The sequence below is a fragment of the Papio anubis genome, chromosome 7, assembly GCF_008728515.1.
Source record: "Papio anubis isolate 15944 chromosome 7, Panubis1.0, whole genome shotgun sequence".
NCBI lineage: Eukaryota > Metazoa > Chordata > Mammalia > Primates > Cercopithecidae > Papio > Papio anubis.
The window spans coordinates 1,382,511-1,407,923 of record NC_044982.1 but is presented as its reverse complement, the minus strand read 5'-3'; the positions used below and the strand labels follow the sequence as shown (position 1 = coordinate 1,407,923).

General features: G+C 61.1%; 1 protein-coding gene across 3 annotated transcripts in view; it reads right to left on the bottom strand.

The window, feature by feature from the left end:
* Positions 1-10,822: 10,822 nt before the first annotated feature.
* The window catches only part of LOC101005745 (BRF1 RNA polymerase III transcription initiation factor subunit), a 28,710-nt gene continuing 14,119 nt past the window's right edge, over positions 10,823-25,413 (bottom strand). For all 3 annotated transcript variants that reach the window (XM_031669025.1, XM_031669024.1, XM_031669026.1), the window contains exons 7-13: positions 22,605-22,871; positions 21,010-21,071; positions 20,091-20,172; positions 19,938-19,993; positions 13,686-13,737; positions 12,680-12,851; positions 10,823-12,141 (exon numbers count right to left, since the gene is read on the bottom strand). In XM_031669025.1, coding sequence (XP_031524885.1) covers positions 12,817-12,851; positions 13,686-13,737; positions 19,938-19,993; positions 20,091-20,172; positions 21,010-21,071; positions 22,605-22,871 — 554 coding nt within the window. In that variant the 3' untranslated portion in view covers positions 10,823-12,141; positions 12,680-12,816. The remainder of the gene's footprint in view (positions 12,142-12,679; positions 12,852-13,685; positions 13,738-19,937; positions 19,994-20,090; positions 20,173-21,009; positions 21,072-22,604; positions 22,872-25,413) is intronic.

Below are 25,413 nucleotides of genomic sequence, written 5' to 3'. Positions count from 1 at the left end.
GTGAAGAGGCGGCTCCCTGTCCCCCATCCCCAGGCCTGAGCCCCAAGGGAGGTCAGGAGTCAGCACTGTGCTGGCTCCAGAGGGCTCAGGGCACCAAGTTCCCATCTGAATCTGGGAAGGCTTTGTGTGGGCAGTTGAAGAGCTGTCATTAGGGCAAGGGCTGGGAGGGGTTGGGGGTGCCTCAGCATTTTCCGGCAGCAGCCTCGCACCTGGCTGCCCCAGGATTAGATAACCACACAGGAGGGGTGTGGCACTGGGAGGGGTCAAGGGCTGGGGGCTGAAGGAGGAAAAATAACTCAGGGTTTGGGGAAACTGAGGCAGCCCTTCTCTTCCGGGCAGGGTGAGATGGCCCAGGCCCACTTCTGATCTTGGCAAGCCCAGACAAACATCCAGCCCATGGCACTTCCTGCCATCATCTCTACCAGCCACAGACCCCTCCCTCAGCAAGCCGCTGGCCAGGACAGGGATGACACAAGGTGAGCAGAGTCAGGACAAAGAGACACTGCCCAGCTGCAGAGGTCCCAGAGAGGGCTCTGGCCCAGCCATGGGGGTGAGGGTGGCAAGGAAGGCTTCTTGGAGGTGGCGCTTGGGTTGAGTTTGCCAAGGGAGGAGGTGACAGAGGAAAGGCTTGGCAGGCAGGGGCAGCAGGGCATAGACCCCAGTCAGGGGAGGGCCGGGTGCTGACGGGGAGGGCAAGAAGTCCCAGGGGCACAGGTGGGGACAGCAGGGGCTGAGGCCATGCTGGACCAGGGGAAGGAGCAAGGCTCTGGAGTGGCAGCCTGGAGGCGGTGGCAAGCCATAGCAGGGCGGGTGATAGTGGTGACTGCTTATTTGCTGGGGTCCCCAGGAGTCAGGTCAGGTGGGGGTACAGGGAGAGGGTGCTAGGGCTGTGACCAGAGCTCCAGGGAAGCTCCCCTATGCAGGTCCTACAGGACCACCTTGGCAGTGGTGGTGGTGAGCATCATCACCCTGGGCCCCTGCTGGTGGGCTGGGGTGGTGGCCACAGCATGCCAGACGCGCTGGGGTGCTACAGGCTGTCTCCTGGCTCAGGGCTCTGAGCATCGATGCCCAGCCAGGGCCCCGCCATCCAAGGAGCCAGCCCCAGCATGCCCTACCATGTGCTGTGAGCACCCCCATCTCCTGGGTACCCCTGAACCCTCTCTGAAGCCTGGTCAAGTGGATACCTGCCTGCCATATCCTCCTCCACCTCACTGGCCTGGCCCTGACTGTGGCCCTGCTGGGACCACCGTCTCCCCTCCACCCTGATCCACATTCCTCTGGGGCCTCTTTCCTGCATGAGCGGGAGCTTCCTGGGTCTCCCTGCACCCACTGGGACAGATCCTGCACGCCCCCAGTGCTCAGCCACGCAGGTCATGACGCACGTGCCTTCTGTTTTCTGAGCCGTCCAGCCCAGGCCGTGGACACCGGTGTCCAGCCCCAGCACTCGGGCCACAGGAAGTGGGAGGTCCAGTGGCTTCCATTCCTGCCCTTGATCAGCCCTTGCTGCTTCCTGCGGCCAGGCCCCCCCTTGGCGCCGGGCAGCCTGGTGAGCAGTGACTCATCCAGAGCCCAGTACCCGAATGTCCCGCTCCCAGCTCTCAGCAGAGGACCCTACCCCCGCCTCACCCCGCCATCTGGCCTGGGCTGCAGGACTGCCACCACCCAGCACACACTTCCTCCTCAGTGGCCCCACACCTGCTCCCACCCACCGGCTGGGGGTCCTCCACCGTAAAGAGCATGACACCCCAGTCTCAGGGGACTCCAGCCCCCCAACTCTCAGAGGCCCTTGCTGTCCCTTGCTGTGGGGCTCTGCCCACCTCTGCCCTGCTCTCCCTAGAGCCACCAGCCCTGCCATCACACACCCTCTGTTGCCTGGGTCCTAGGTTGGAAGAGAGACCTGCCTCTCTGTACACCTGGGACCTTCTGTGGCCCATTTCAGCCTGCCCAGCCCCTCCTCTGGGAAGGTTTATGGGCTCCCGAGGACCCTCTCAGCCCCTCCTCGTTGAGGCTGCCTCTCCTGCCTCCACCCCATGGACCTTGCCTTTGAGCTAGGTGTGTCCCCAAGGCAGAACTCACCCTCCAACCTCACCCTATTGTGACCCTCGCCCAGCTCGCCTGGAGACACTCCACGGGTCAGGATGAGAATGGAAGTTGCGCCGGGGAGCAGAGAAGGCTCCGAGAAAGCTCCCCTATGCAGTGCCCCGATCCTAAATCCAGGTGGCCACCCCATTTAAGTGACAAAGGAGCTAGCCACCTCAGTGGACTCCTTTCCTCCCTGGAGGCCTCCCCTCCCATCGGCGGGGCTCGTACCCTCCTCGTGACACTGTCACACATGTCCAACATGTGCAAGAGGGCTGCACCGACACAGGCACTAAGGGCCCCTCAGGCTCCCATCCCGCACAGCCCACCCAACTGTCCCGCAGCGCCTCCTGACGGCCAGGGCCCGAGGGGCCTCCCCCAGCTTGCAGAGCCCGTGAGTGTCCTGTGCATGGGTGTGTACTGATGCACCTGTCACCCAGTGGCCATGTGACCACCACACCCCTCCCCTTGGTGGACTGGGAAATATCGTCTCTGAATGGCAACCTCCGCGGGAGCCAGGCTGGGACACACCAGCCCAAGGGCGTGCCCAGGGCCCTCCAAGGCCACCAGCAGGCTGCTGAGCCCCGATTTTCACCTCCCAGGCGCCCATCATCCCAGGCTCTTCCAACCCCAGCGCCTCCACACATCACAGGCCCCTGAATTTCACCCCACCTGAACCCACTCCTTCCCGCTGTCCCCCTTCCCTAATGACAAATCCCTGCTGAGACCTTCACCAGGGAGCCAGCCTCATCTCCTCCTCCACCCACCTCCTGGGCCCACCCAGGGGCACCCCCAGCCTCTGGGTCCTTCTCCATCCCCTCCCCAGAGTGCTCCGAAATGGAACCAAGCATGCGCTCTGCTCACAGCCCCACAGCCCACCCTCCAGCGGCTGGCAAGTCCACTTCTCCTCTGCAGGCCGGCCGCCTCACGCCCTGATTTCCCTACACAAACTTGTGCCTGTGGATCTTATGGGGTGGGGGGTGTGGCTCAAGTGCTTCTCCCCCACAATGACAAGGGCGCCGGCCTGAGGGCAGCACTCCCCGGTTCCCTGCTTCATCCTCGCCGACTCTGCACACGCGCTTGGCTTTCTCCGCGTTTGCTGAGTGAATCCATGAACAAATGAATGAGAAACACGCATTTTCCAGAACCCCATGTGCAGCTGGAGGGAATGCCCTGGTCAGAGGTTTGTGGGAGGGCAACTCAGAGGGGGTGAGGCCTGCAGGGTGGGCTGTGCGGGGACGGCGGGGACGGCGGCCCACTCCCCATCCTCCAGGCCCCCGGGGGCAGAGCACAGACACGGAAGCTTGAACATCGTCTCCATGCTGAGTACGTGTCTCAGAGCACGTGTGTCCCTGCGGCCCCAGGCAGGCGAGGCTGTGGCGTGCGGGTGCTGACCCTAGCTCAACCTCAGCCCACAGTGCCGCCTCCACCTGCCAGGTTCTGCGGCACCTGCAGTCCGGCCCAAGACCCGCATAGCGGCCAACTCAGCTCTACAGGTGGTCCAGGCTGGAGCAGAGTCATGGAGGCCACCCCCTGAGGTGTGCTGGCTGCCAGGTCAGGCTGGGGTCATTTTCCCAGGCTCCACCAAGGCTGGCACCTGGCAGACAATGTTATTGTCCACAGGGAGGCAGCAATGACTCAGTCGGGCTGGTGCAAAGGCCCCTGGCTGCAAAGGAAAGGAGGGTCCCCACATCGTCTGGCACAGTGGGCACTGCCTCCCTTGGGCAGGAGTGACTGGGCCTTCTGCCCGGCCTCCCATCCCAATCTCAGTCCAGCTAGGGCCTCCTAGGCCTCCGTTGTCAGAGACAGCAGGGCTGGCCTCTGGTCCCAGCTTTGCTGTGAAGTGGGCATGTGTGACGCTCCCTCCCTGCCTGTCAGCGAGCCTGAGCTCCGGCACTTCCCCAATCTAGGCCCCCTGGACTGCTCAGGAGTGCCCTGACCCCAGCTGTGGCTCCTCCCTGGCCAGGGTCAGCTGGGGTGGCAGCCCCAGGGGGCACTGCGCATTACTGTATCAGGGATGGAACAGAGTCGGGGTTGAGGTCAGAGTTGGGTCCCCCAGCCTAGTGCCCCTGACCTCACAGTCCCAGCCGTGCTCATTGTGTAGGGACAATGGCTTCCTGAGCCAGGTTCCTCTCCGGGCAGGAAAACCACACAGAACCTCCTCTTTGCCACCGCCCACGGCCCCTTTGAAGGGCCTGGGCTGGCCTCAGGCACTGACTGCAGCTTTGGGTCCTGCCCCCGGCGCCACCTCTTACCAGCCTGGCCCAGGTCCTGGCCTCCCCAGGGACCTGCCAGCCCTTCAGGCACGTACCACAGGCGGCAGAGACAGTTACTGATGGCCCAGGAAGCCGCCAGTCTGAACCGTGCAGGCAGCGGGCTCAACACGGCATCAGAGCTTGGAAGGATGCGGAGTACTGGGCCCGGACTCCCCACAGGCTGGAGACAAAGGCAACCACCCCCACTTGGTGCCTCCCAAGAGACCAGGGTGCATCTGCAGGGTGGCTGAGCCCTGTGGGGGCTGACAGCCAGGGGACCCTGGAGGATGTTGGCTCTGGGGCAGGCGCACCTAGGCTGGAGAGGGCAGAGGGTCCTGGCACTTAAGGCCTGAGAAGGGCCATCTGTCCTCACTCAGGACAAGGGACTCGAAGTGGGGCTGCCTGAGGGCACGTGCATGCCCTGCCTCCCCAGATGGTCCTGGGGTGCCCCTGGAGATGCAGAAATTGGGGGCCAGTCCTGCAGGGGAAGGCAGGATTGGGGGGCTTTCTAGAGTCGAAGGTGGCAGGTGGGTCTGGCAGAGCTCTGGACTCTGAGGCCTTCGGCCGTCTGTTCAGCTTGGTGGTGGAGGTCTTAGACCCCAGGCAGAGGAGGCCAGGATGTTCAGGCCTGGGGTGTGTCCAGAGCCCCACTAAGGTCTCTGGGGCCAGGACTGGGACTGGGACTGGGATGCTGCAGGGGCGGATAATCTCCTGAAGCTCCCAGGGCTCAGGGTTCCTTTTCCTCCGAGCCCGTCTCCACTGTCTTGGCCAAGGGGTCCTTAGACCCGGAAAGGGAAGGACTGAGGAGGAAGGCAAGAAGGCCTTGCTGTGTGGGACTGGGGAGCACCAGCCAGGCAGGGCCCCAGGATTCAGCAAAGACCTCATACAATGGTAAATAACATCAAGGCATCTTCGTGGCCTCCAGATTCACAGGATGGGGTGCGAGGTGGGCTTCATTCCTCGGGAAAAGGCCAGGTGCCCCAAGGACGTAAACGTCCACTTCCAGATGGTGCCGCCCGTGGCCGCCAGGGGGCGGGCCAGCCGAGTCTCCCGGACACACCGGGCAGGCCGGTCCCGCAGGAGCCTGGATCCCGGGTGCCCGTCCGTCAGTGGGTCCATGTCAGCCTGCTGTGTCTGGTTACTATCTGAAAGCCCCATGGGAGAACGGCTGGGCGGCCCCCACCCACCTTCACCCAGCTGTGGGGGCTGGGAAGGGCGTGCTCCACACTCCCCCCAACTCCCTCAAACCAGGGGAGCAGGTGGCAGACTCAGACTCCAGACAATGACAAAAGAGCCCCCCATTTCTGGCCCCAGGCCCAGCAGCTCCTCATGTAGCAGCCCCCACCCGACCTGGAACAGGACCAGAGAGCAGCAGAAGGGCCTAGAAGAGGGCTACTGTCAGTGCCTTCAAGGACACTGGGGGACAGAAGGTGGAAAGAGGGGTTGGGAGGCGGAGGGAGGGGATGGGGTGGAGGTGAAGGGAGGGGTGGGGGATGGGGAGTAGGCGGCAGAGGGAGGGGTGGGGGCATCCTCAGGGGCTGCCTGGCATCTGCCCTCACAGAGCCTCAGACACTCAGTGGGAGGCCTTGCAGGTGTCCCTCGCTGCCCCAGCAATGCCCAGCCCAGGCCCATTCTGACCTACCCTGGCTGGACTGACCAGGGGCCTGCTTGGCGGAGGGGCAGACATGGGCAGCAGAGGGCACCTGGGGGTTGGGGGAGTCTGGGCCTGTCTGCTGTCCCCTATTCCAGGGGCCTGGGCAGTGGGGGGTCACGCTGGAGCGCTCACCCAGCCTGTTGCTTCCTCACTCCCCACTCTGTGGCCGAGGGATGGAACAGGTGCCAGGTCACACAGCACTGGTGTGGGCTGGGTGACCATCAGGTGCCAGAGTCACCAGACACAAGCACCCAGACCATCCCTCCCCACCGCATCTGTGGAGAGTGGCTGCAAGGCCAGGCCTGGTGACTCCTGGGCCCTGTCACGGTGCCCCTTCGAGGAGAAACTACCAAGAGCATCCCCAGTCGGGCACGGTGGCTCACACCTGCTGTCCCAGCTACTCCAGGGGCCGAGGCGGGAGGATTGCTGGAGCCCAGGGATTGAAGGCCAGCCTGGGCAACATAGCATTAGTCAAGCTCCTTAAAAATATTTAAAAATTTAAAAGATCATCCACAGGCCCACAAGCGTCTGAGGGCTCAGCTACCATGTAGTGTGGACTGGGGCCAGTTGTCTGCCCTTCCATGCACACACCACATCCTCCTACATGCCCGCTATTCATGCACACCCAGTACGCGTGTACATGTACGTACATTCATCTGCATGCACGTCTGCTCGCACCCATCCCACCACCATGTGCAAGGGCACTCACATGTGATGTGTGCACAGGCATACGTACGTAAAAGCATTATACATTTCTCTGTGGATGGTCACATGCCTGCACGTGTGTGCCCCTGAGGCTGCCGGCTCCATCCTCTCTCTGGCTGGCTGACCCTAGCCCAGCAGCCAGCAGCCAGCAGCCCGTGTGGCCCTCAGCCCCTGCCCTGCCGTCACTTCTGGCATGCGGGCAAAGGTGACTTGGACTTGGTGGAGGGCAGAAAACTGCCCAGGAAAGCTCTGTGACTGCATGAATGGGCAGAACCTGCCCACTATGCCCCACCTGAAATTGGGCTGGACACCCGTGCTTCCTGCCCCCTGGCCCTGAGCGGTATGTGCTGAGCTGGGGTGGGAGCGGTGAACAGAGGGGCCTGGTTGGTCTTGGGTCCCGGCCCTTGGTCCAACAAAGTTCCCAGCACACACCACCAAACTCCACGCTAGGACAGGGGTCCAGGATGCTCCAAGGCTGCCCGGGCATATGCATGTGCTCATAGATGCACGCACTCACACACAGACATGCTGCATTCCCAGAGGGCGGGCCCCTGGCTGGTGCACGCCAAGCACAGTGCGGGCACACGAGGAGGCCTGGGGACTGTGGGAGGCTGGGGAAGTTGGGGTATCCCTGGCAGACAGACCACGGCGGCTGGCTGCCAGTCACACTCCCAGCCTGAAGTAGATCTTGCCACATGTGGGGACAGCCCCGGGCCACGGGAGAACCTCCAGGGCTCTGCCTCTCCAGTGCCAGCAGAGGCTCTCCAGGGCCCAGCTCTGCCCATCCAGGGTCCTTGGGGTTTCTTGGCCCTGTGGCCCTCTCCTGCGGGGCCCACTGCTGCCCTCTACCCTTGCAGAGCCTCAGACATGTGGTGGGAGGCCAGGGGCGGGGAGAGAGGCCATGCAGGTGCCCCCTCCCACCCAGCAATGCTCCAGCTTTGCAGCCCTGAGCCTGCAGGGGCACCCCTCCCCAAGGCACCAGAAGGGAGAGAAGCCGCCCAGGATAGCAGCTGGAGGGACCGGGCCTCAAGTTAAACATCCAGCCAGTCTCCACAAGGACACACTGCCAGGGCTGGGGCCACTGCCTTCTGCAGCCCCTACTCACCCTTCTGTCCTTGAGGCTCTGCCCCTGCTTTTGGCAGCTCTGGGCCGATGCCAGCCTGCCTTGAACACTCAGCCCAGGCAGGCAGCTCAGGCCAGTGGGGAGGGGAGAGTGTCTGTCCACACTGGGAGCAGCAGCCGGGCTGGGCCTGCCCAGGGCCTGACTCTGAAGCTGCCGACCTGCCCATCAGCCGGTGGTCCCGACCTCACTCCACGCCACAGGGGAAGGCTCCAGGCGCCACCCAACGTGAAGCAGCTAGCTGCGGAAGGATGCTGGCCATACTCACTCCTCAGCACCAGACAGAGGCTGCTGGGTCATCCGTTGTCAGCTGTCTTGGACACGGGATCCACTCCCTCTGGCACTGGGAGTCTCCTGCCAAGCACCTGCGCTCAGGAAGGCCTGGAGACAACCAGTGCCCCTGCAGGGACTTGAGGAAGCCAAAGTCAGGGGTGCAGATGCCCAACCTGTCCCTCCCCTGGACAGCGTGGTCCACACCCATACGGCGGGGCCAAATGAGTATGGGGCAGAATAAAAGCCAGTGAGCATGTGGGCAGGCATGGCAGCCCCTCTGCAGTTGGGGTACGGGGTGTGGGGCATGGCAGCCCCTCTGCAGTTGGGGTACGGGGTGTGGGGCATGGCAGCCCCGCTGCACTTGGGGTACGGGGTGTGGGGCATGGCCCAGCTTGTTCTCTGGGTCAGGGAGTGAGGTCACAGGGCAGACATCCCTAAGGACTTGGCAAGGAGCCCAGAGGAGGAGAAAGGTCAGATCTTGTGCCCCACCCACCAACTCTGTGGCTTAAGGGGATCCCTCCAGGGGACTCTCCCCACCCCCAGCTCTATGGACTGCAAAGAAGGAACCGTTCAGGCACAGAACAGTGGGACCAAGACAAGGGAGCTCAGGGCTGGCTGTGGCGGAGCCTTGGGCCTGACCCAGCCCTGAGCCCCAGAGGCCCCACCCCCTAACTCTATGAAGCTGTGCAAACCACTTCTCCCAGGCACCCCCAAAGGTGGACACATACTCTCACAAAGCCCTGGACCACTGAGCCCCCAACTGGCTGTTCTCCAGTCCTGTCAGGACTGGAACCTGGTATCCATGGGGTGGTGGTGGCCACCAAACACCAGGTCCCTAAGCCAGCTCGTAACAGCCTCGGATGGTCCTGCTCTGAGCAGGCAGCAGGCGGCGGCGGGGGCTGCTCAAGGCTGGGGTGTGCGTGCCTGGCAGGCCCAGCCCAGAAGGCAGCATTCAAGGGAACAGCTAGCAAGCTGGGCTAAGAACATTGAGGCGGAGTTGAAAGGCTGGGCTCCCCCTTCCCTGAGGCTGCAGCATGGTCTGGTCCTGGCACTGGGAAGGGCCCAGGCAGAAGGTGCCCGAGCTGCTGCTGGGCATGCTGGCAGGCCCCGTGCAGCTGCAGGGTCACAGCTGGCCAAGCACTGCTTCAGGCCTGTCAGCCGCTGGGTTGGGAGATGTGGCCCCTAAGCCACTTACGGGACCAAGGGATACAGACCTGAATGTACCCCTTGAGCTCTAAACTCGTGGCAGGGAAAGCTCAAACCCAGGGTTCAGGCCAGCACCCAAAGGAGCCTGGCCACTATGGCTGTCTACTCCTGGGCCACAGCGCCTCAGCACCTTGGCCACCCAAGTGTCTGTGTGGCACAGGTCCCCACGGCTCCAGGACCCGGACGCTGTGTTCCACACCGCACCCTCTCTGGGAAGTCTTTCCTCCACCAGCCCAGAGATGTCCCACCAGCTGCTGTGGGGCTTGACTCGGGCACACTCGTCACTGTTTGGCCCCGCCTATGCCCCTCAGCCCCACACCCCAGCCATCCTCTCCCTCCCACGCCCCAGTCCCCGAGCCCCACCCGACCCCCGCAAAGGGTGGACAGCCACTGTCTCCTGGGCCTCCCCTTCCCCCGGCCCTCACCTCCCACCCACCTCTCCACCCTTCCCCTCCCTCCAGCCTCAGGCAGGCCCTTCAGCCAATATCCTAAACCACCTGTGTGCCCAGTTGCTCCTGCACACACAGCGTGGAAACCCTCTTTCCTGGCCTCCCGAGTGGAAATGCCCAGCCAGAGCTGTCTGTCCTGAAAACCTCCCTCCAACACCCAACTGCCCCCAAAGCAGGTCTCCCTGGATGAGGTTCCTTCCCTCCTGCAGAGCTGCAGCCCACCTGCGCCTGGGGCCCCACAGCCTGGCAAAGAGCACCACGAGAGCCAGACACTGCCCCCAGCCCTGCACCCCAGCACCCAGGCCGAGGGCTGGATCCCTGCACACAGGGCACTGCCTGCCTCGCCTGTGCCCCTCAGCCACACATCTGGTCTCCTCCTCAAATAAGATCTGGTGGCAGGTATCACCCATTTCACCCCCCAAATCCACCCTCTTCGACCTCCAATAAAACCCCCCCTCCATGCCACCTGGCTGTCATCTCTGGCCCGGCCCCAGTGGCCACCTGCCAGGCTGGGAGCCCCTCCAGCTGGTCCTCAGGGTTCCTCTAAGAGCACCCTCTCCAAGTCCCCTGCCCTGTGGCCCCACAGCCTACCTGCACCTCCCTCGGGGGCTGTGGGTGCCGGCTATGGCCCCCAGGCCCGCCCACCCTGGCCCAGGTGCTGCTTCCTGTCACCTCAGCCTCAGTGAAGCCCTTGTGGACTGGTCCTGCTGCTTCACTCTCTTCACAGCACTCACCTCCCGGTGCCCACACTGCGCTGGGGCCCAAGCAGGGGCTTGTCCACCCGGTCCCCTGTGGCACACTCATGCCCAGCCCACGTCCAGCCCAGGCTGATGCACACTCACTCACAGCTGCTGCAGTAGTCAGGGGGACCTAAAGACCCCACACCCCTCACTCAGGGCAGCCTCTGGGTCGCGGGGGCTAATATCCACGGCCAGGCCGTGCAGCCAGCAGCCCCAGTTCTTGACCTGAGACACGGGTCGGGTCACAAAGGGCTGCCTCCAGCTGGCTCTACATGGCCCCTGATGCACCTGACATGGCGCTGCCACAGATCGCAACATGAAATCAGACAAGCCTCAGGCGATTTCTGTTAAGTAACCACAGATCTTTCTGCTTTACTAAATCTATTCTTCCCCCCAGCCTTCGAGAAGCCCTGGCAGGACCCAGGCTGGCTGCTGAGCTCTGGGTGGGGGTATGGGGGGTCTGGCCTGCTGTGGGCCAAGTGGGGGCAGGACAACAGCCCATTCCATGGGGAGGATGCAGCCTCCGGGGGTCAGTGTGGCACAGCTCTGCCTCCAGGCCACCCTCTCCTAGGGACACAGGGTGAAGCCCCCTCCTTGGCCACATCCAGGGCAGCCATGCCAGAGCTGAGACCCCCTTATGGGTGGTACTGGGACCTTCCCATGAAGAGGCCAGGCCCTGGGGAGGCTCTCAGGCCTCCCTCTGCCCTCCCTCCTGGATGGGGGACCTGATCCAGCTCCGACAGGGAGCGCCACTGCCCTCCGGCTCTGTCCACGGGGCACTCCCAACACCAGGACACCATGCAGGCCACACCCGCACTGCCTAGTTATGCTCAGGGCGGGTGGGCGCCGGTCTCAGCTGTCGGGCACTCAGTTCACCTGCCGGCAGCCGCAGGGCTCCTAGGGACACAACCCAAGTGTCCCTGAGGCAGAAGTCTGAACCCCACGCTGCTCCAGGCGGTGCAGGCAGTGGGAGGGGCGTCTGGAGGATGCAGGGGTGACGGTGCCTGACTTGGAGGAGGCAGGTATCTGGATGCAGGGCCACAGCTGGAGCCAGAGGACCTTCAGACAGCGTGGTTGCGGGAGAGCTGCTGCCTCTCAGGTGCCAGACCCTCAGCTCCCACGGCTGCGCCAGACAACTGCAGGGCTCCAGCTTCCTCTCTGGCGGAGGCCACTGGTGCCGAGCGCCGCTCAGGAGGGACGGTGCGGAGGGCGGCTGGAGACTCCAGAGCTGGTCCTGAGTCACAGGGCCAGCACACTCAGCCCTCCCACACGTGGACCAGCGGTGGGGCTGCCCTAAGCCTGTTTCCTTCCAGTAGCAACACTACACTGCCGGCCTTGGAGGGTCCTTGGGTGAGTCGACGGCAGGCAGCGGGACCTAGCCCTGTGCACACCAGGCCCACATCTGATCACACACAAGCAGACGCTTGGTCCGGTTTCCCTTGCTGGATAGAAACACAATCCCAATGGCAAGTTCCACAGGGGACAGGGCTGTGGGGCAGATGCCACCTGTCACCAGGAGTCTTGGTGCTGGGGCCTGCCTGCTGCGGTCCTGTAAGCCCATCTGATGCTGAGGAGGCCCGTGAGGCCCCCCGCCAGGACGCCACCTGCCTGGAGGCCACGCATCAGTAGCCATCGTCTTCATCGCCGTCACAACCGTAGTCTGCAGAAGAGCACAGTCATGAAGCCCAGGGTCTCTGTGGGAGCCAGGAGCCCAGAGCCCCCCCCGCCCCACCCTGTTCCTGGTACCCCTCCAGGAGACTCCGGCCCCAGCCCCACTGGCTGTGGTCCCCGTGCCCCGCCAGGAGCCATCTTGGGCTCCTCTCCACCTCCTGGGACTGGCATGCACCCAGAGCAGAGCCTCGCTCCTCGTTGAGGGCACCTGAGAGCAGCATGGGCTCCCTCAGCCTCCCTCCCTGGGCGTGCAGGTCCGTGGTAGTGGGCAGACCCGGGAACCTCATGCTGCTGGCTGGGCGGCCCTCATGGTGGGTACCTCACCGTCCCTAGCCTCTCTGACCCTGGCTGGCTCCAACCTCACAATCGACATGACCAATTTACAAAATGTCTTAGTTCAAATTTCTTTCCAGGGAGAAACAGAAATTCAACTTGAAGCCAACAGGCCCAAGTTCAGGGATCATGAGGGGTAGTAGCTGATGCCTTTAATTCCCCTGAACCCCTCCCAGCTGTCGGGCCCCACCCACCATTGCCGCCCATCATCTGCAGGGCACTGACGCAGGGCTCCCCATCCTCCTCGTCAGGTTCCTCCTCATCAGCCTCCTCATCAGCATGGTACGACACAGGCCCGCTCTCCACCAGGACCGCCTGGGGCCTGGCAGGCTCAGCTCTGAGGGCGGGAGAGCTTGGGAGCAAAACCTGGAATGAAGTAGGGCTCGGATACACACAGAGCTGGGAGCACTTCCTCGCAACAGACCCCTCAGACCCCCTAGGGCGGGCCCAGGATGCTCAGCCACTCCTGTCCCTCCAGCGGGTCCCAGGGTTGGCCAAGGCTCCCAGGCCCACTGGCTCCTTCTGGCCTCCTGGTGGCTGCACCGTGAGCTGTGTCAGCATCAAGATGCCACCCTCAGGCCTCTGCCAGCCCCTGCTCCTGTACCCTACTGGGCCCCACCCCAGCGCTCAGGGAGCACGCAGAACGCCTTTCCAGACCGTAGGCCTCGGCCGAGGTCACTGTGGCCTCCGCCCCCGGGGGGCTTGGCCTGGCCTGGCCTGGCCCCCAGAACACAGAGAGAGGCTGCTGGGGCCGCAACCCGCCAGCACCTTCAGCTGCACTGGGACCCTCCCTGCTGCTCCCTGGTTTCCTGGGCCAGACCAGTCACCAACAAATGACAGTCCAGATAAAAGACCCCTGAGCCCTGCAGGGCTGGGCCCTGTGACCTGGCAGTGCCTCCTTCCTACATACAGGTTCCCTGCAAGCACCAGGCCCACAGCAAGGCTGCTCACCCTTGGCCCCAGGGCTGAGCGGGAGGCACACAACGGTCCCCACTTCCTGCCCGCTCCTGCTCCAGCAACCGGGAGCCCCGCCCTCGGGCCTCGATTCTCTGGCCACGCCAAGCCAGTGTGGAGCAAAGGGGCAGGTGCCTCTGTCAGGCCTGCTCTCCCTGTGCTCACAGACCAAGCATCTGGGCCCAGGAAGAAATGGGTGGGCTGCCTCCCAAGGTCCCCCTGCCCTGGCTGCCTGGGAAAACGCACCTCTCCTGTGGCCGCCTTCTTTGCTGGCTGCGTAGACACCAGAGGCCTCAACCTGCAAAAGGAAGCACAGCATGGCGGCCTCAGCCCAGGCTCCCAGAACGCCTGCCCACTTGTTCCTTTTTGCCTGTCTTCACTTCCCCAGCGTTAACTGACGGTTTCTCGGTCCCTCTGGAAGTCTGGTTCTGTGTCCAGCCTCTGTGTGCTCCATCAATGCTCACCTCACCTCAACACAGAGCTCTTACCCATTCACATTCTCAACAGGGTGCACCACTTGACGCAGAAACACAAAAGCGGCAGATGCCCCGCTCCCCGGCCCACTCCTCTTCCAACAGCGCCTGAGCCCTCAAGCAGCTGCCTGCTGCCCTACTTCACTCAGGGCGGAGGGGAGGGAGGGGAAGGGACACTGTTAGGCCCGAAGACCCCAGACTGCTTCCCCAATCCCTGTCAGGCCCAGGGCAATCCCTGCTTCACCTGACAACACCCTGCACAGGGCCTGCTCGCTGGCCCGCCACACACAAAGGCCAAAGGTGCCTTCCACATGCCAAGTCTTCTTGGAGACTGCCGGTCCCCCCAGGGAGACAGGGGACCCCACAGGAGAAGACGCAGGCATTCCCCGCAAGCCCCAGCATAGACACACAGGGCTGTCAGGTGGGCAATGAGAGGGCTCAGGGCCTGTGGGGAAGGACGCAGCAGGGGCAGAGCCCTTCCCTCCAGGGCACAACTGTGTGGGGAGGCAGTAGGGGGCCTGAGGCAGGGCCCTGCCTGGCTGTGACGTGTCAGATGAACTCTCGGGACACTGGGAAGGAACCCCATGACAGGTGGACATTAGCAGAACACCCAGACATGGAGTTCCGCTCGGGGTGAAGCTGACAGCAGGTGTGAGCCAGGCTGAGGCCCCAGGCTCCCCATGCGGCCCTCTCCGTAGACTGGAGGAAGTGGGACCCTGAGCTCCCAGAGCTCCTGGTGGGGCTGTATCCTCAGGCCAGGCCTCCAGCCTGGTTCCTGGAGCCTGGCAGGCACTGCTCCGCCGTCCCCACCCCCATCCCTAGGCCCACTGTGCAGTGGAGTGGGGGCCTCTGGGGATGGCGGCTGGCCCTGCGGCGGAGCTTCCCAGCAGGCTGACTGCGATGAGACACCCCACTGTGGTCTCTCCAAAAGTGGCTGGCACTCCAGGAGGCAGGCCCGGCGGCTGGGTCGGAGGCCTGATCTTGGCGGGTGGGACTAAGCCCCCAGGAGATTCATGCTCCGGAAAGTCAGGCCAGCAGGCCCCCATCAAGGAGGGCCCTGAGCCTCCCCCAGCTCAAGAAGAGGCAGTTTCTTTTTTTCTTTTTTTTCTGAGACGGAATCTTGCTCTGTGACCAGGTTAGAGTGCAGCAGCATGATCTCGGCCCACTGCAACCTCTGGAAGAGATAGTTTCTTTGACTTCAGCAGACTGTGCCTTAGCCAGAGAGGAGCAGATGCTGGCGGGCAGGACTATGGGGCCACAGGGAGAATGGCGCTGTTACGAGGGTGAACTTCCTGCAGGGACATGCCCTTCCTCCCCCACCTGGCACTGAGGACACGCTGAGATTCAAGTCACAAGGTCCTGCTGCACTGACCCAAGGTTCTGACAGACAAATCCAGCTTTTCCAGAACCAGGAAGCAGCTGTGCCAGGCCTCACCCTAGGGGGCCAAAAAGCTCCCTACTCCTGCAGAGCCCGGCAGGGTGCAGAACTGTAAGGGCTCCCGGGGTCTGCGGGCTAGCTGGGGGCCTGCCTCAGGGGCTTCCCCTTCCTTGCAGTATCCTGTGTGAATCTGAGGCAGTCAGTCCACATGGGAGGGTCTGAGAGCACCTGGAGAACAAGCTGCCACCTGCCATCACCTCGGCCACGGCCTTGGCCTGTAGGGGGGTCCCCAGCCAGGGGCCTGAGGATGAGGGGGCTCTGCACCCATCGATCACACAAACCCACTGCTGGGCTCAGACTGCTCCCTCTCACAGCCACGCCAGCACGTGTTGACCCCACTGGCTGAAGCCCGGTCCCAGCCCAGCTTGGGGGACCCTGGGGCCTGTAAGCAGACAGGAGGGGAGCTCATCTGGTGGGCCCCACCTTTGTCCCCCTTCCAGATATGGGGGCTGGGGCCCACGGTCCACGTTGGCCCCTCTGCCTGTCCCCAGAGGGGGATATTCAGGCATGATGGCAGACTGATCTGCCTGGGCTAGAGGAAGACCCCGAGGGTCACACCAGCCTCAGTGACCGCAGAGTGAGGAGGACACAAGCTTGGAGGGAACGGCTGCCCACACCCCTGCGTGGCTCAGCTGCCCACACCCCTGCATGGCCCAGCTCGGGTTCTGCAGGTGTCTGTCATCAGGGGAAACACGCGTCACCACACGGGGCTAGGGGCAGGTGGCCAGAGGGAGACAGGCTGGGCAGCCACCGGCAGCCAAAGAGAATGGGGGTGCAGCTCAGGCTGGTTCCCCCACAGCAAGGAGGGGCTGTCATGCCTGGGCCGCCCAAAGCAGCACAGCTGCTGCTGAGGGACGCTGTGGTCGCTGGGCTGAGGCAGTGCCTCCTCAGCTGAGCCCCTCCTCGGTGGTCTGTCCCCACCTCCCTTCCTCAGGTTGGAGCCTCAGCCTCTTTCCAAGCAGTCCAAGTCCCTTTTTCCTCATCCGAGCGTGGGTGAAAAGCTGCCCCCATGGGCTGCAAGGGCAACCGGGACGTGCCCTTCTGTCCCCAGGTAGACCCCCCTCTCCGCTGCCCTGCTGGAACTGCCTGAGCTGCCCAGGCCTGAGTGGGGGTGGGGGTGCGGAGGGCCGAGGTATTCCCAGCCCTGAGGTCTTCATGCTTCCATCTTAGAACACTAAATATTGACGAATCGGATCATGGCCATTTGCGGGGGAAGACTGATGGGTTTTGAATGCAGAAAGCAGTGCATGAACATGCAGATGTATGTGCACATACACTGTGTGCACACAGACTCACGCGCACACACACTGCACACACTCGAGATTTAAGACACACACCCCATGCACACAGAGAAACACACACACTGTGTATACACATGCGTGCACATGTGTACACAGAAACAGACATGCACACACACTGTGTAGACATACAGGTACACGTGTTGCACGCACACACACTGGATGCACAGACACACAGAGGCATGCACATCTGCACTTGCACACAAAAACTTACACAGACATACATGCCCACATACTGTGTGCAGTCACAGATACATGCACACACTGTGCACACACACAGGCATGCAGATGCACTGTGTGCAGACACAAGTACACATGCACGCACACACGTACTGAGTGCACCAACACACACGTACTGTGTGCATATGCACTGCATGCACGGACATGTGCACACACAGCATGCATAGACACAGGCACACACGCACGTGCACACGCTGCATGCACACAGGTGCACACACACTGCATGCACAGACATGCACATGCGCACACACTGCATGCACATAGACACAGGCACACACACATGCACACACACACTGCATGCACACACAGGCACACATGCACTGCATGCACACACAGGCGCACACAGACAGGCACACATGCACTGCCTGCATACAGACACAGGCACAGACGCACATGCACACACTGCATGCACACAGACAAGCACCCACACACTGCATGCACACACGCACAAACACACTGCAAGCACACAGACACATGCACACACACTGCACTGCAGGCACACACGCGCACACACACACTGCAAGCACACAGACACAGGCACACAAGCACATGCACACACACTGCAGGCACACACACATGCACACACTGCATGCACACAGGCACACACGCACATGCACACACACATTGCATGCACACAGCCACACGCACACACTGCATGCACACAGACATAAGCATACACACACATGCACACACACTGCACACCGGTGTCTTGTTCGGGGCCAGCTGGTCAGATGTGACAGAGGGGGCTGTGAACTCTAACCAGGCACCAGAATCACCCAACTGGGACAGGACCCCCGCCCCCGCTAGTGCTGACAGAGACTGGCTGGGCAGGCAGCGGACATTGAGACTCAGGCCTCAGATCCGACCTGAGAGTGCTTGGGCACAGGGGAACCAAGCCATGGACCTGCCCTGACTTCACCTCTGCCCCACTGACCTCCTACGCATGCCAGGAGCTGTGCTAGGAATGCATCCCCAGAGGGCCACTGCATGGCTGATGTGGAGGAGACAGCTCATGCGGCCCTCCTGAGGGGCTGAGATGCCGGCTGAGAAGCACCAGCCTGCAAGGAGGTCAGGCTCCCTCACAGAGCAGCACCTGGGCACCACAAGTAGGCGTGGGTGGCCCATAGGCAATAAGCTCTTCAACTCTCACAGGGTGGAGTGGCAGGCCAAGCAGCTCAAAAGGCCAAGGAGAAACCACCGCAAACAACAGGAGGCCCTGACAGGGCTGCCAAGGGTCAGCACTGCCCCACAGGGGAAGCAGCTGGAGACAGCACAAGAGAACCCAAGGAGCAGCAGGACCAGCAGACGCTCCCAGCCCAGAGACTCGGCGGGGTGGAGTGAAAGTTGGAACCACTATAGGATGGACCCAGAAGCTGGGTCATCACATTCCACTGCCAGGGAGGTCACACATGGACTGCCAGGCCCCAAAGACGCAGCAGGTAAGGCCAGCTGCTCGTGGCCTCGTCAGGAGACCCTGCAGCCGCCACCCAGAGGCAAGCCGTGCACAGAGGCTGAGCCACTCCAAGGCGGCCCTGCATGGAGCGGCAGAGCCTCGTGACCCTGTGCGCTGAAGCCAGCACATCCCCCCTTTGACAGTCCCTCAGCCACATTCTCCACCCACATCCTCCTTCCTCAGCGCGCCGCCTCACCCACCACCTCTCGTGCCATGATTAGTTACGTGGCTGCTTGCAGGCGTGAGCACTTCCTCGTGAGAACCCACCGGCAAATTCACTCAGTGAGAACTCTGAGCAATCATTCCCCTTTTGCTGACTTCAAGCAAGACCAGGCAATGGCCAGTGGTGGCTCAGCCTCAATCCCAACACTGGGGAGGCCGAGGCGGGGGATCCACAAAGGTCAGGAGATGAGACCATCTGGCTAGCGATTTGAAACCTATACAAAACAAAAAAATACAAAAACTAGCCCGAGGTAGGGTGGTGGCCTGTGGCAACCTACTCCAGGAGGCTGAGGCAGGAGAATGAAAAGTAAAGCCTGGGAGACAGAGCTTGCACAGTGACGAGATGCACTGCATCCCAACCTGGGTGAAGAAAGCTGGGAGAGGCGAGAAATCCGACTCAAAAAAAAAAAAAAAAAAAAAAACCAGACAGACAATCCATCCCAGCACTCGCGGCCCAAGTCAAAGACAGACAATCTGTCCCAGCACCGCGGCCCAGGCCAAAGACAGACAATCCATTACCAAGCCCCGGCCCAGGTCAAAGACAGACAATCCATCCCAGCACAGCATTCAGTGGGGCTGGGCTGACCGGTCCCAGCACTGTGGCCCAGGTCAAAGGCCCCAGCTGCCCGAAGACCCTGGATCTCATTCTAGGAGCTGGAGCCACAGACCACTTCAGGGCAATCAGCCTGCACCACCCCTGCTGCCCTCCCTGCATGACAACCTTCCCACGTGGCCCAGCAAGGCCTGGGACGTGCTGTTGGGTGGGGCGGAGTGCCTAGGTTCCTAACTCCCTGACCACACACTCCCCGGCTCCTCCTGAGTGGGTAGGCCCCACATCCGCCCTCCCAGACACCCACAGCTTGGTCCGAGGGACCCCAGTCTCGCCGGCAGGGAACCGGCTCCCTGTGTTTTCTCCTGCTCAGTCACTCAGAGGCTCAACCACTGCTGACTGCACCATGAGACTGAAGGCATGCTCCCCCTGGAGTGAGCCAGCTGAGCCAGGTCACCACGACGACCACAAGGCAGGGAGGCATTAGAGTCGGACCTCCCAGGTCATTAGAAGAGCAAACGCCGGTTACACAGGCAGGAACCCCAGCATCCAGCCCCGAGGCCCGACACAGTCTGCCCTGGTGCCGTGTCCAGAGGGTCACTCCAAGGCTGAGCACACGCCCTCCAAGGTGAAGCCGATGACTGGGCGCCTGTGGCCAGCATGGGGCAGGACCTGGGGGTTAGGGACATGGGTCTGGGGTCCAGAGCACATGGCCTCCAGCTGCCTACCCTGGGTCACACGGGGAAGGGACATTCCAGAGACATTTGCCCCCCCGTAACCTGGACACCCCCGAGAAGGCCAGGCCCGGCGTCACAGGCGCCCACCTTGTGCTCCTTGTAGATGCCAAGCTCCTTCTCTTTGGCTATTCTTGCTTCTTTTTCTAAAAGTTCAGAAAAGGGGCCGGTGTCACTGAGGGCCCACGCCCCAAGCCTGCGGGCTGCGCGTCCTGCGTGTGAGTGCGGGCAGGTGGCGCTTACCCCTCTGTTCCCGCAGGTACTCGGCGTTCTCCCTCATCCACAGCTCGGCCTTCACGCGGGCTTCCGACTCATTCAGGATGTACTGGGCGAGCACAGGGAAGTGGGGCTGGCTTTTAGCCTTCGCGCATCAGGGCGTGCTAAGGTCGTGCTGACCAGCGGGAAGTATTTCCCCCGTTAGAGGAAGGGGAACCAGGGCCAGCCTCTATTTAGTGCGGAGCCTGGGCTGATGTCTCCCCGCTCGGGGTGAGTTGGGGACCTGCTGCACCTCTGCCTGTCCCAAGGCCAACCAAGCAGGCCACACTTGTGAGACCCTCTAGGGCAGCTTGCAGGCCCCGCCGACACCAGGACCCTGGCCAGCCAGAGTGCAGGCTACAGGTCCCCACAAAGGGACCAAGTGAGGGTGAGAGCCACCCACTCAGGAACAGATGGGCCAGGCTGGAGGGGTCTGAGGCACCACGTGGCCATGAAATCAGGGAAGAAGACTTCCTGCCTGACAGAGGGCAAGTATGTTGAGATAAACTGCAAAGAGCTGGTCCCAATGGCTGGAACCCCTGGAGTTTGGGGGCACACAGTGCATGTAGAGTCAGTGGGTACCCTCTTGTGTCTGGAGACCCCCTCGACGGGCTGACCCTGGTGCCACTTGTGCGATCTGTGCTTGCCACAGGCTACATGCCCAGAGGGCCACAAGGGCCAGGTGCAAAGCTGGGGGCCTCCCGACGGGCCGCCCTGGAGCCAACTGGACAGGAGAGTCTGGGGGTAGGTCCCGGGAACAGTGGCTAGAAGGCCAGGAGCCCACTTCACCCAGCGGGGTGGGCACTGGGCAGGGGAGATGGCCAACCTTGCCTGGCCACTCAGGGCTCCTTGGGCTGCAGTGCCCTCCCAAGCCTGGCCCCTCCTGGGAAGGGGTGCTGCCACTCACCCTGTCAATCTCCAGGTCGTCAATGCCACTGAGGTCCAGCTCGCCGTCTCCCGAAGCATCTTCTGGAGGGAAGCGCAGCATCAGCATCACTCAGCACCAGCTCTGAGGACGGGAGCGCGGCCACCACCTGGGCTGGCTCAGGACCCTGGGTCTGGGCTAAGGGTCTTCTAGAACCCCATCCCCTCCTCTGCACCAGGGGGTCACGCCCTGTTTCCCCACATGGCCACGTCTCTTTAAATGCTTAGCTAAGGATGCTAAGTGAAGACAGCAGGACACCAAACTCAAGCTACGATGGAAAATCCCAGCACTCCTGTGCTTTTTGTAAGAAAGCAACTTTTTAAGATTGGGAGACAGAGGCTGTCTGGCCCCAAAGACCGAGGGAGGGCACGGAAGCTGGGCAGGAAGGAAAGGCCAGGCCACGGAGTGAGACAGGGGTCTGCGCTGGGGGGCGCCAGCTCCCTATCACTGAGCCCATAGGTCTGGGGATAGAAATGAGGGAATAGAAATAATTCCAGAGTCCAGGCCCAAGGGAGCCTTCCATGATCACGCTCAGGACACCCCAAAACCTGCCTGTCACCCCTGCCCAGCCCCACATGGTCCAGGCAGCATCTGCACAGCCTGGAATTGGGACAGCCTCTCCTTGCCACAGCCCCACACCATAGCTGCCTGCCCCATGCTGCCAACTCAACTCCAGCACAGGGCTGGACTGTCTGGGGTGCTCTCCTGCCACGCTGTTCATGGCTGAGGCCTGAGAGGGCTCCTCTCAGCACTCAAACAGGCAGCCCTCAAGGCCCCCCATGGCCCTTCCTCAGCCAGAATGGCCCTTTCTGCTCAGGGTCACTGTGCTGCCGGCTGCCCCGGGAGCCTGTGCACGTCCCCTCTGCCTGTTGCTCTGTGTGACCCGCCTGGGTTCCACCCACACAGCAGCCCCAGCCATCAGGACTGTCTCCACCCCCGGCCCAGAGGTCACTCGATAAATATTTGCCTGGCTCCTCAACACAGAGGCCAGGCCCTGGTGCCCGACGGGAGGCAGGGCCTGAGGGTGAAGCGTTGCAGGAAGGTCCAGGCTTTCAGCCAGGGAAGCCTGTCCTGGCAGGGATGGGGGATGGGACCCACCTTTCTCCTAGAGCTCCCAGCCAAATGGGCAGGGTGGAGGGGGCATGACGGGCATGGTGGCCTGGCCTGAGCACTATGGGACAGGGGTGCCTCGTCGTTGCCATGACCAAGCTCAGCAAATGACGCTCCCCAACCATGATGGACAAGTAGATGAGGTGAGGAGCTGCCCCGTGGGACTCCTGGATGCAACTTGTGGGCTCTGTTCTCCATGGCCCCTGTGGCCTGCAGGCGGTCCCAGTGAGGGTGACGAGACCCACCGCATTCCGGCATCGGCGCACACCCAGTTCTTCACACCAGGACCACTGACGCCCACACAGCCCCACTGGGGGGACTGGTGGTGCCCCCACCCAAGCCCACTGCTCGAAAACACCACACCTCCCGACAAAGGATGGCAGCATCCAGCTCTCCCTGTGAGAGGGACACGTCGGAAAGCTCTCCCGATGACCTCAGCCACCCTCCAGGGCTCCATCAGAACTCACTGGGGTCGCTGCACTGAGAGGAGATGCATTCGCGGATCGAATCTGAGATGCCCAGGCTGGCCGCAGTGGGGAGGGGGTCCAGCAGGGACCCAAGGGCCGGAGGTCTGCCGCCCCACTCGGGGTTTCCTGTTGCTTCCGAGCTGCCGGGGGTGCCACCAAGGAGCTCCCGGTATAAGTCCTTGTTCAGGTGGCTGGCCGCGGCCTCCAACTCCTCATCCTCCGTGTCCTCCTCGCCACACAAGCTGGACGCGGTGTCCTCAGCGGAGCCTAGGGGTACACAATCCACACACCACCTGTTAACCAGGCAGAGGGCCAGGGCGCCCACTTTTGTGACAAAAAACAATGCTACCAAGCTGCCAGGTAACCCAGAGAAAGGCTGTCGCTGCACGGTGCCTGGCGGCCACGTGCCAAAGAACAAGCCTCAGGCCACACCTCGCACTGCACGCAGAAGTTAGCTCAAAGCAGATCACAGACCTGGGGGGAGTTAAAGTACAGACATCTCAGACCAAAACATAAAAGAAAAAGTCTGACCTTGGATAAGGCAAACATTTCTAATGGCTCTAAAAGCAGAATCCATAAAACACTGATAAAACAGGTTTCCAAACAGTTAAGAACTGCCCTTTGAAAGACATCATTAAGACAACGAAGACGGCCCACAGGCTTATCTGCAAATCTCACAACTGGTAAAGGACTTAAATCTAGAACAGATGAAGAATTCCCAAAACTTCACAAGAAAACACAACCCAATTAAAAAATAGAAAAAAGATCTGAACAAAGGCTCCCACGAATATGACATATGGGTGGTAAACAAACACATACAAAGACCTCCTCCAGTCCTGAAGGAAATGCAGATGAAACCACCACCAGCTACTCCTTCACAGCTCAGAACGTCTAGCCCTGAAAAGAAAACCGGGCCATGCCTCCCAGGCAGGAGGAACATACTCCCTTGGGCTTCCACGCATGGTGACACCCCTTTGGAGACAACCTGATCATTTCTTTTTCCTTTTTTATTTTGAGACGGAGTCTCATTCTGTCGCCCAGGTTGGAGTGCAGTGGTGCAATCTCCACTCACTGCAAGCTCCACCTCCCGGGCTCAGGCCATTCTCCTGCCTTAGCCTCCCGAGTAGCTGGGACTACAGGCGTCTGCCCCCATACCCAGCTAATTTTTTTTGTATTTTTAGTAGAGACAGGGTTTCACTGTGTTAGCCAGGATGGTCTCAATCTCCTGACCTCGTGATCCACCCACCTTGGCCTCCCAAAGTGCTGGGATTACAGGTGTGAGTCACTGCGTCCAGCCGACAACCTGATCATTTCTTAAAGACAGACAGGTCGTGGCCGCCCACTTGAGCCCAGGAGTTCCAGACCAGCCTGGGCAACATAGCAAGATCCTGTCTCTATGAAAAAATGAAAACTTAGCTGGGTGTGGCGGTGCCCGCCTGCAGTCCCAGCTACTTGGGAGGCTGATATGGGAGAGTTGCTTGAGCCCAGGAGGTTGACACTGCGGTGAGCTATGATCGAACTACTGCACTCCAGCCTCGGTGACAGAATAAGACCCTGTCTCAAAAACAACAAAAAAAGACAGACACACTTGCCTTTCACATAACCCAGCAATTTCACTCCTCAGCAGCTGACCCAAAAGGAAATCAACGTCCACACAAGGACTTGTACACCAGGGTTCAGGAGTGCATCTAAAACAGCCCCAAACGTGCAATGTACTCCAACAGATGAATGGCTACACACCTCAGCGTGTTGAAGGACTACCGACTCCACGCCACAGCAGAAAAGAACAAACCATTGATGGACTCAACATAATCACACTGTGAAAAAAGCTAAAGAGAAAAACATATACTACGTGATCCTACTCGTACGGAATTCTACAGAATACAACTAATTTATAGTGACAAAAAGTAGCTCACTAGGGGCCTGGGGCAGGAGAGGGGGCGCTGACTAAGGGCCTGTGGACCCCGCAGGAGCCACAAATCTGTGGGTTTTCCTGGTTGTTGCTATGGCTTGACAGGTGTGTGCAGACGTCAAAGTTCAGAAATTAAACGGCTCATTTTAAACATGAGCAGTTTGTCATAAGGCAATTACACCGCAATAAAGCTGTTAAAAAATCACAATGGTGGCGTTAAAAGACAACAACTTTCATGGAGATATTAGATCACTCCCCTTGAATAGGTATTTCCTTCTTGAAACTGCCTGCTGTTGCCACAAGTAGCTCTAAACTAACCTAAGAATGCCGCAACCAATAGCTTAACGATGTACAGCTAATCACGAATAAATGTTATTATTGTAAGCCAATGAGAATTCCTGACACACAACTTTGTATCCATCCAATCACTGTCCCTTTTTGCCTTTTTTTTTTTTTTTTTTTGAGACGGAGTCTTGCTCTGTCACCCAGGCTGGAGTGCAGTGGCCGGATCTCAGCTCACTGCAAGCTCCGCCTCCTGGGTACACGCCATTCTCCTGCCTCAGCCTCCTGAGTAGCTGGGACTACAGGCGCCCGCCGCCTCGCCCGGCTAGTTTTTTTGTATTTTTTAGTAGAGACGGGGTTTCACCGTGTTAGCCAGGATGGTCTCGATCTCCTGACCTCGTGATCCGCCCGTCTCGGCCTCCCAAAGTGCTGGGATTACAGGGTTGAGCCACCGCGCCCAGCCCCTTTTTGCCTTTAAAAATCCATCTGTGGCTGGGCATGATGGCTCACTCCTGTAATCCCATACTTTGGGAGGCCAAAGTGGGCAGATCACTTGAGGTCAGGAGTTTGAGACCAGCCTGGCCAACGTGGCGAAACCCCGTTTCTACAAAAAAT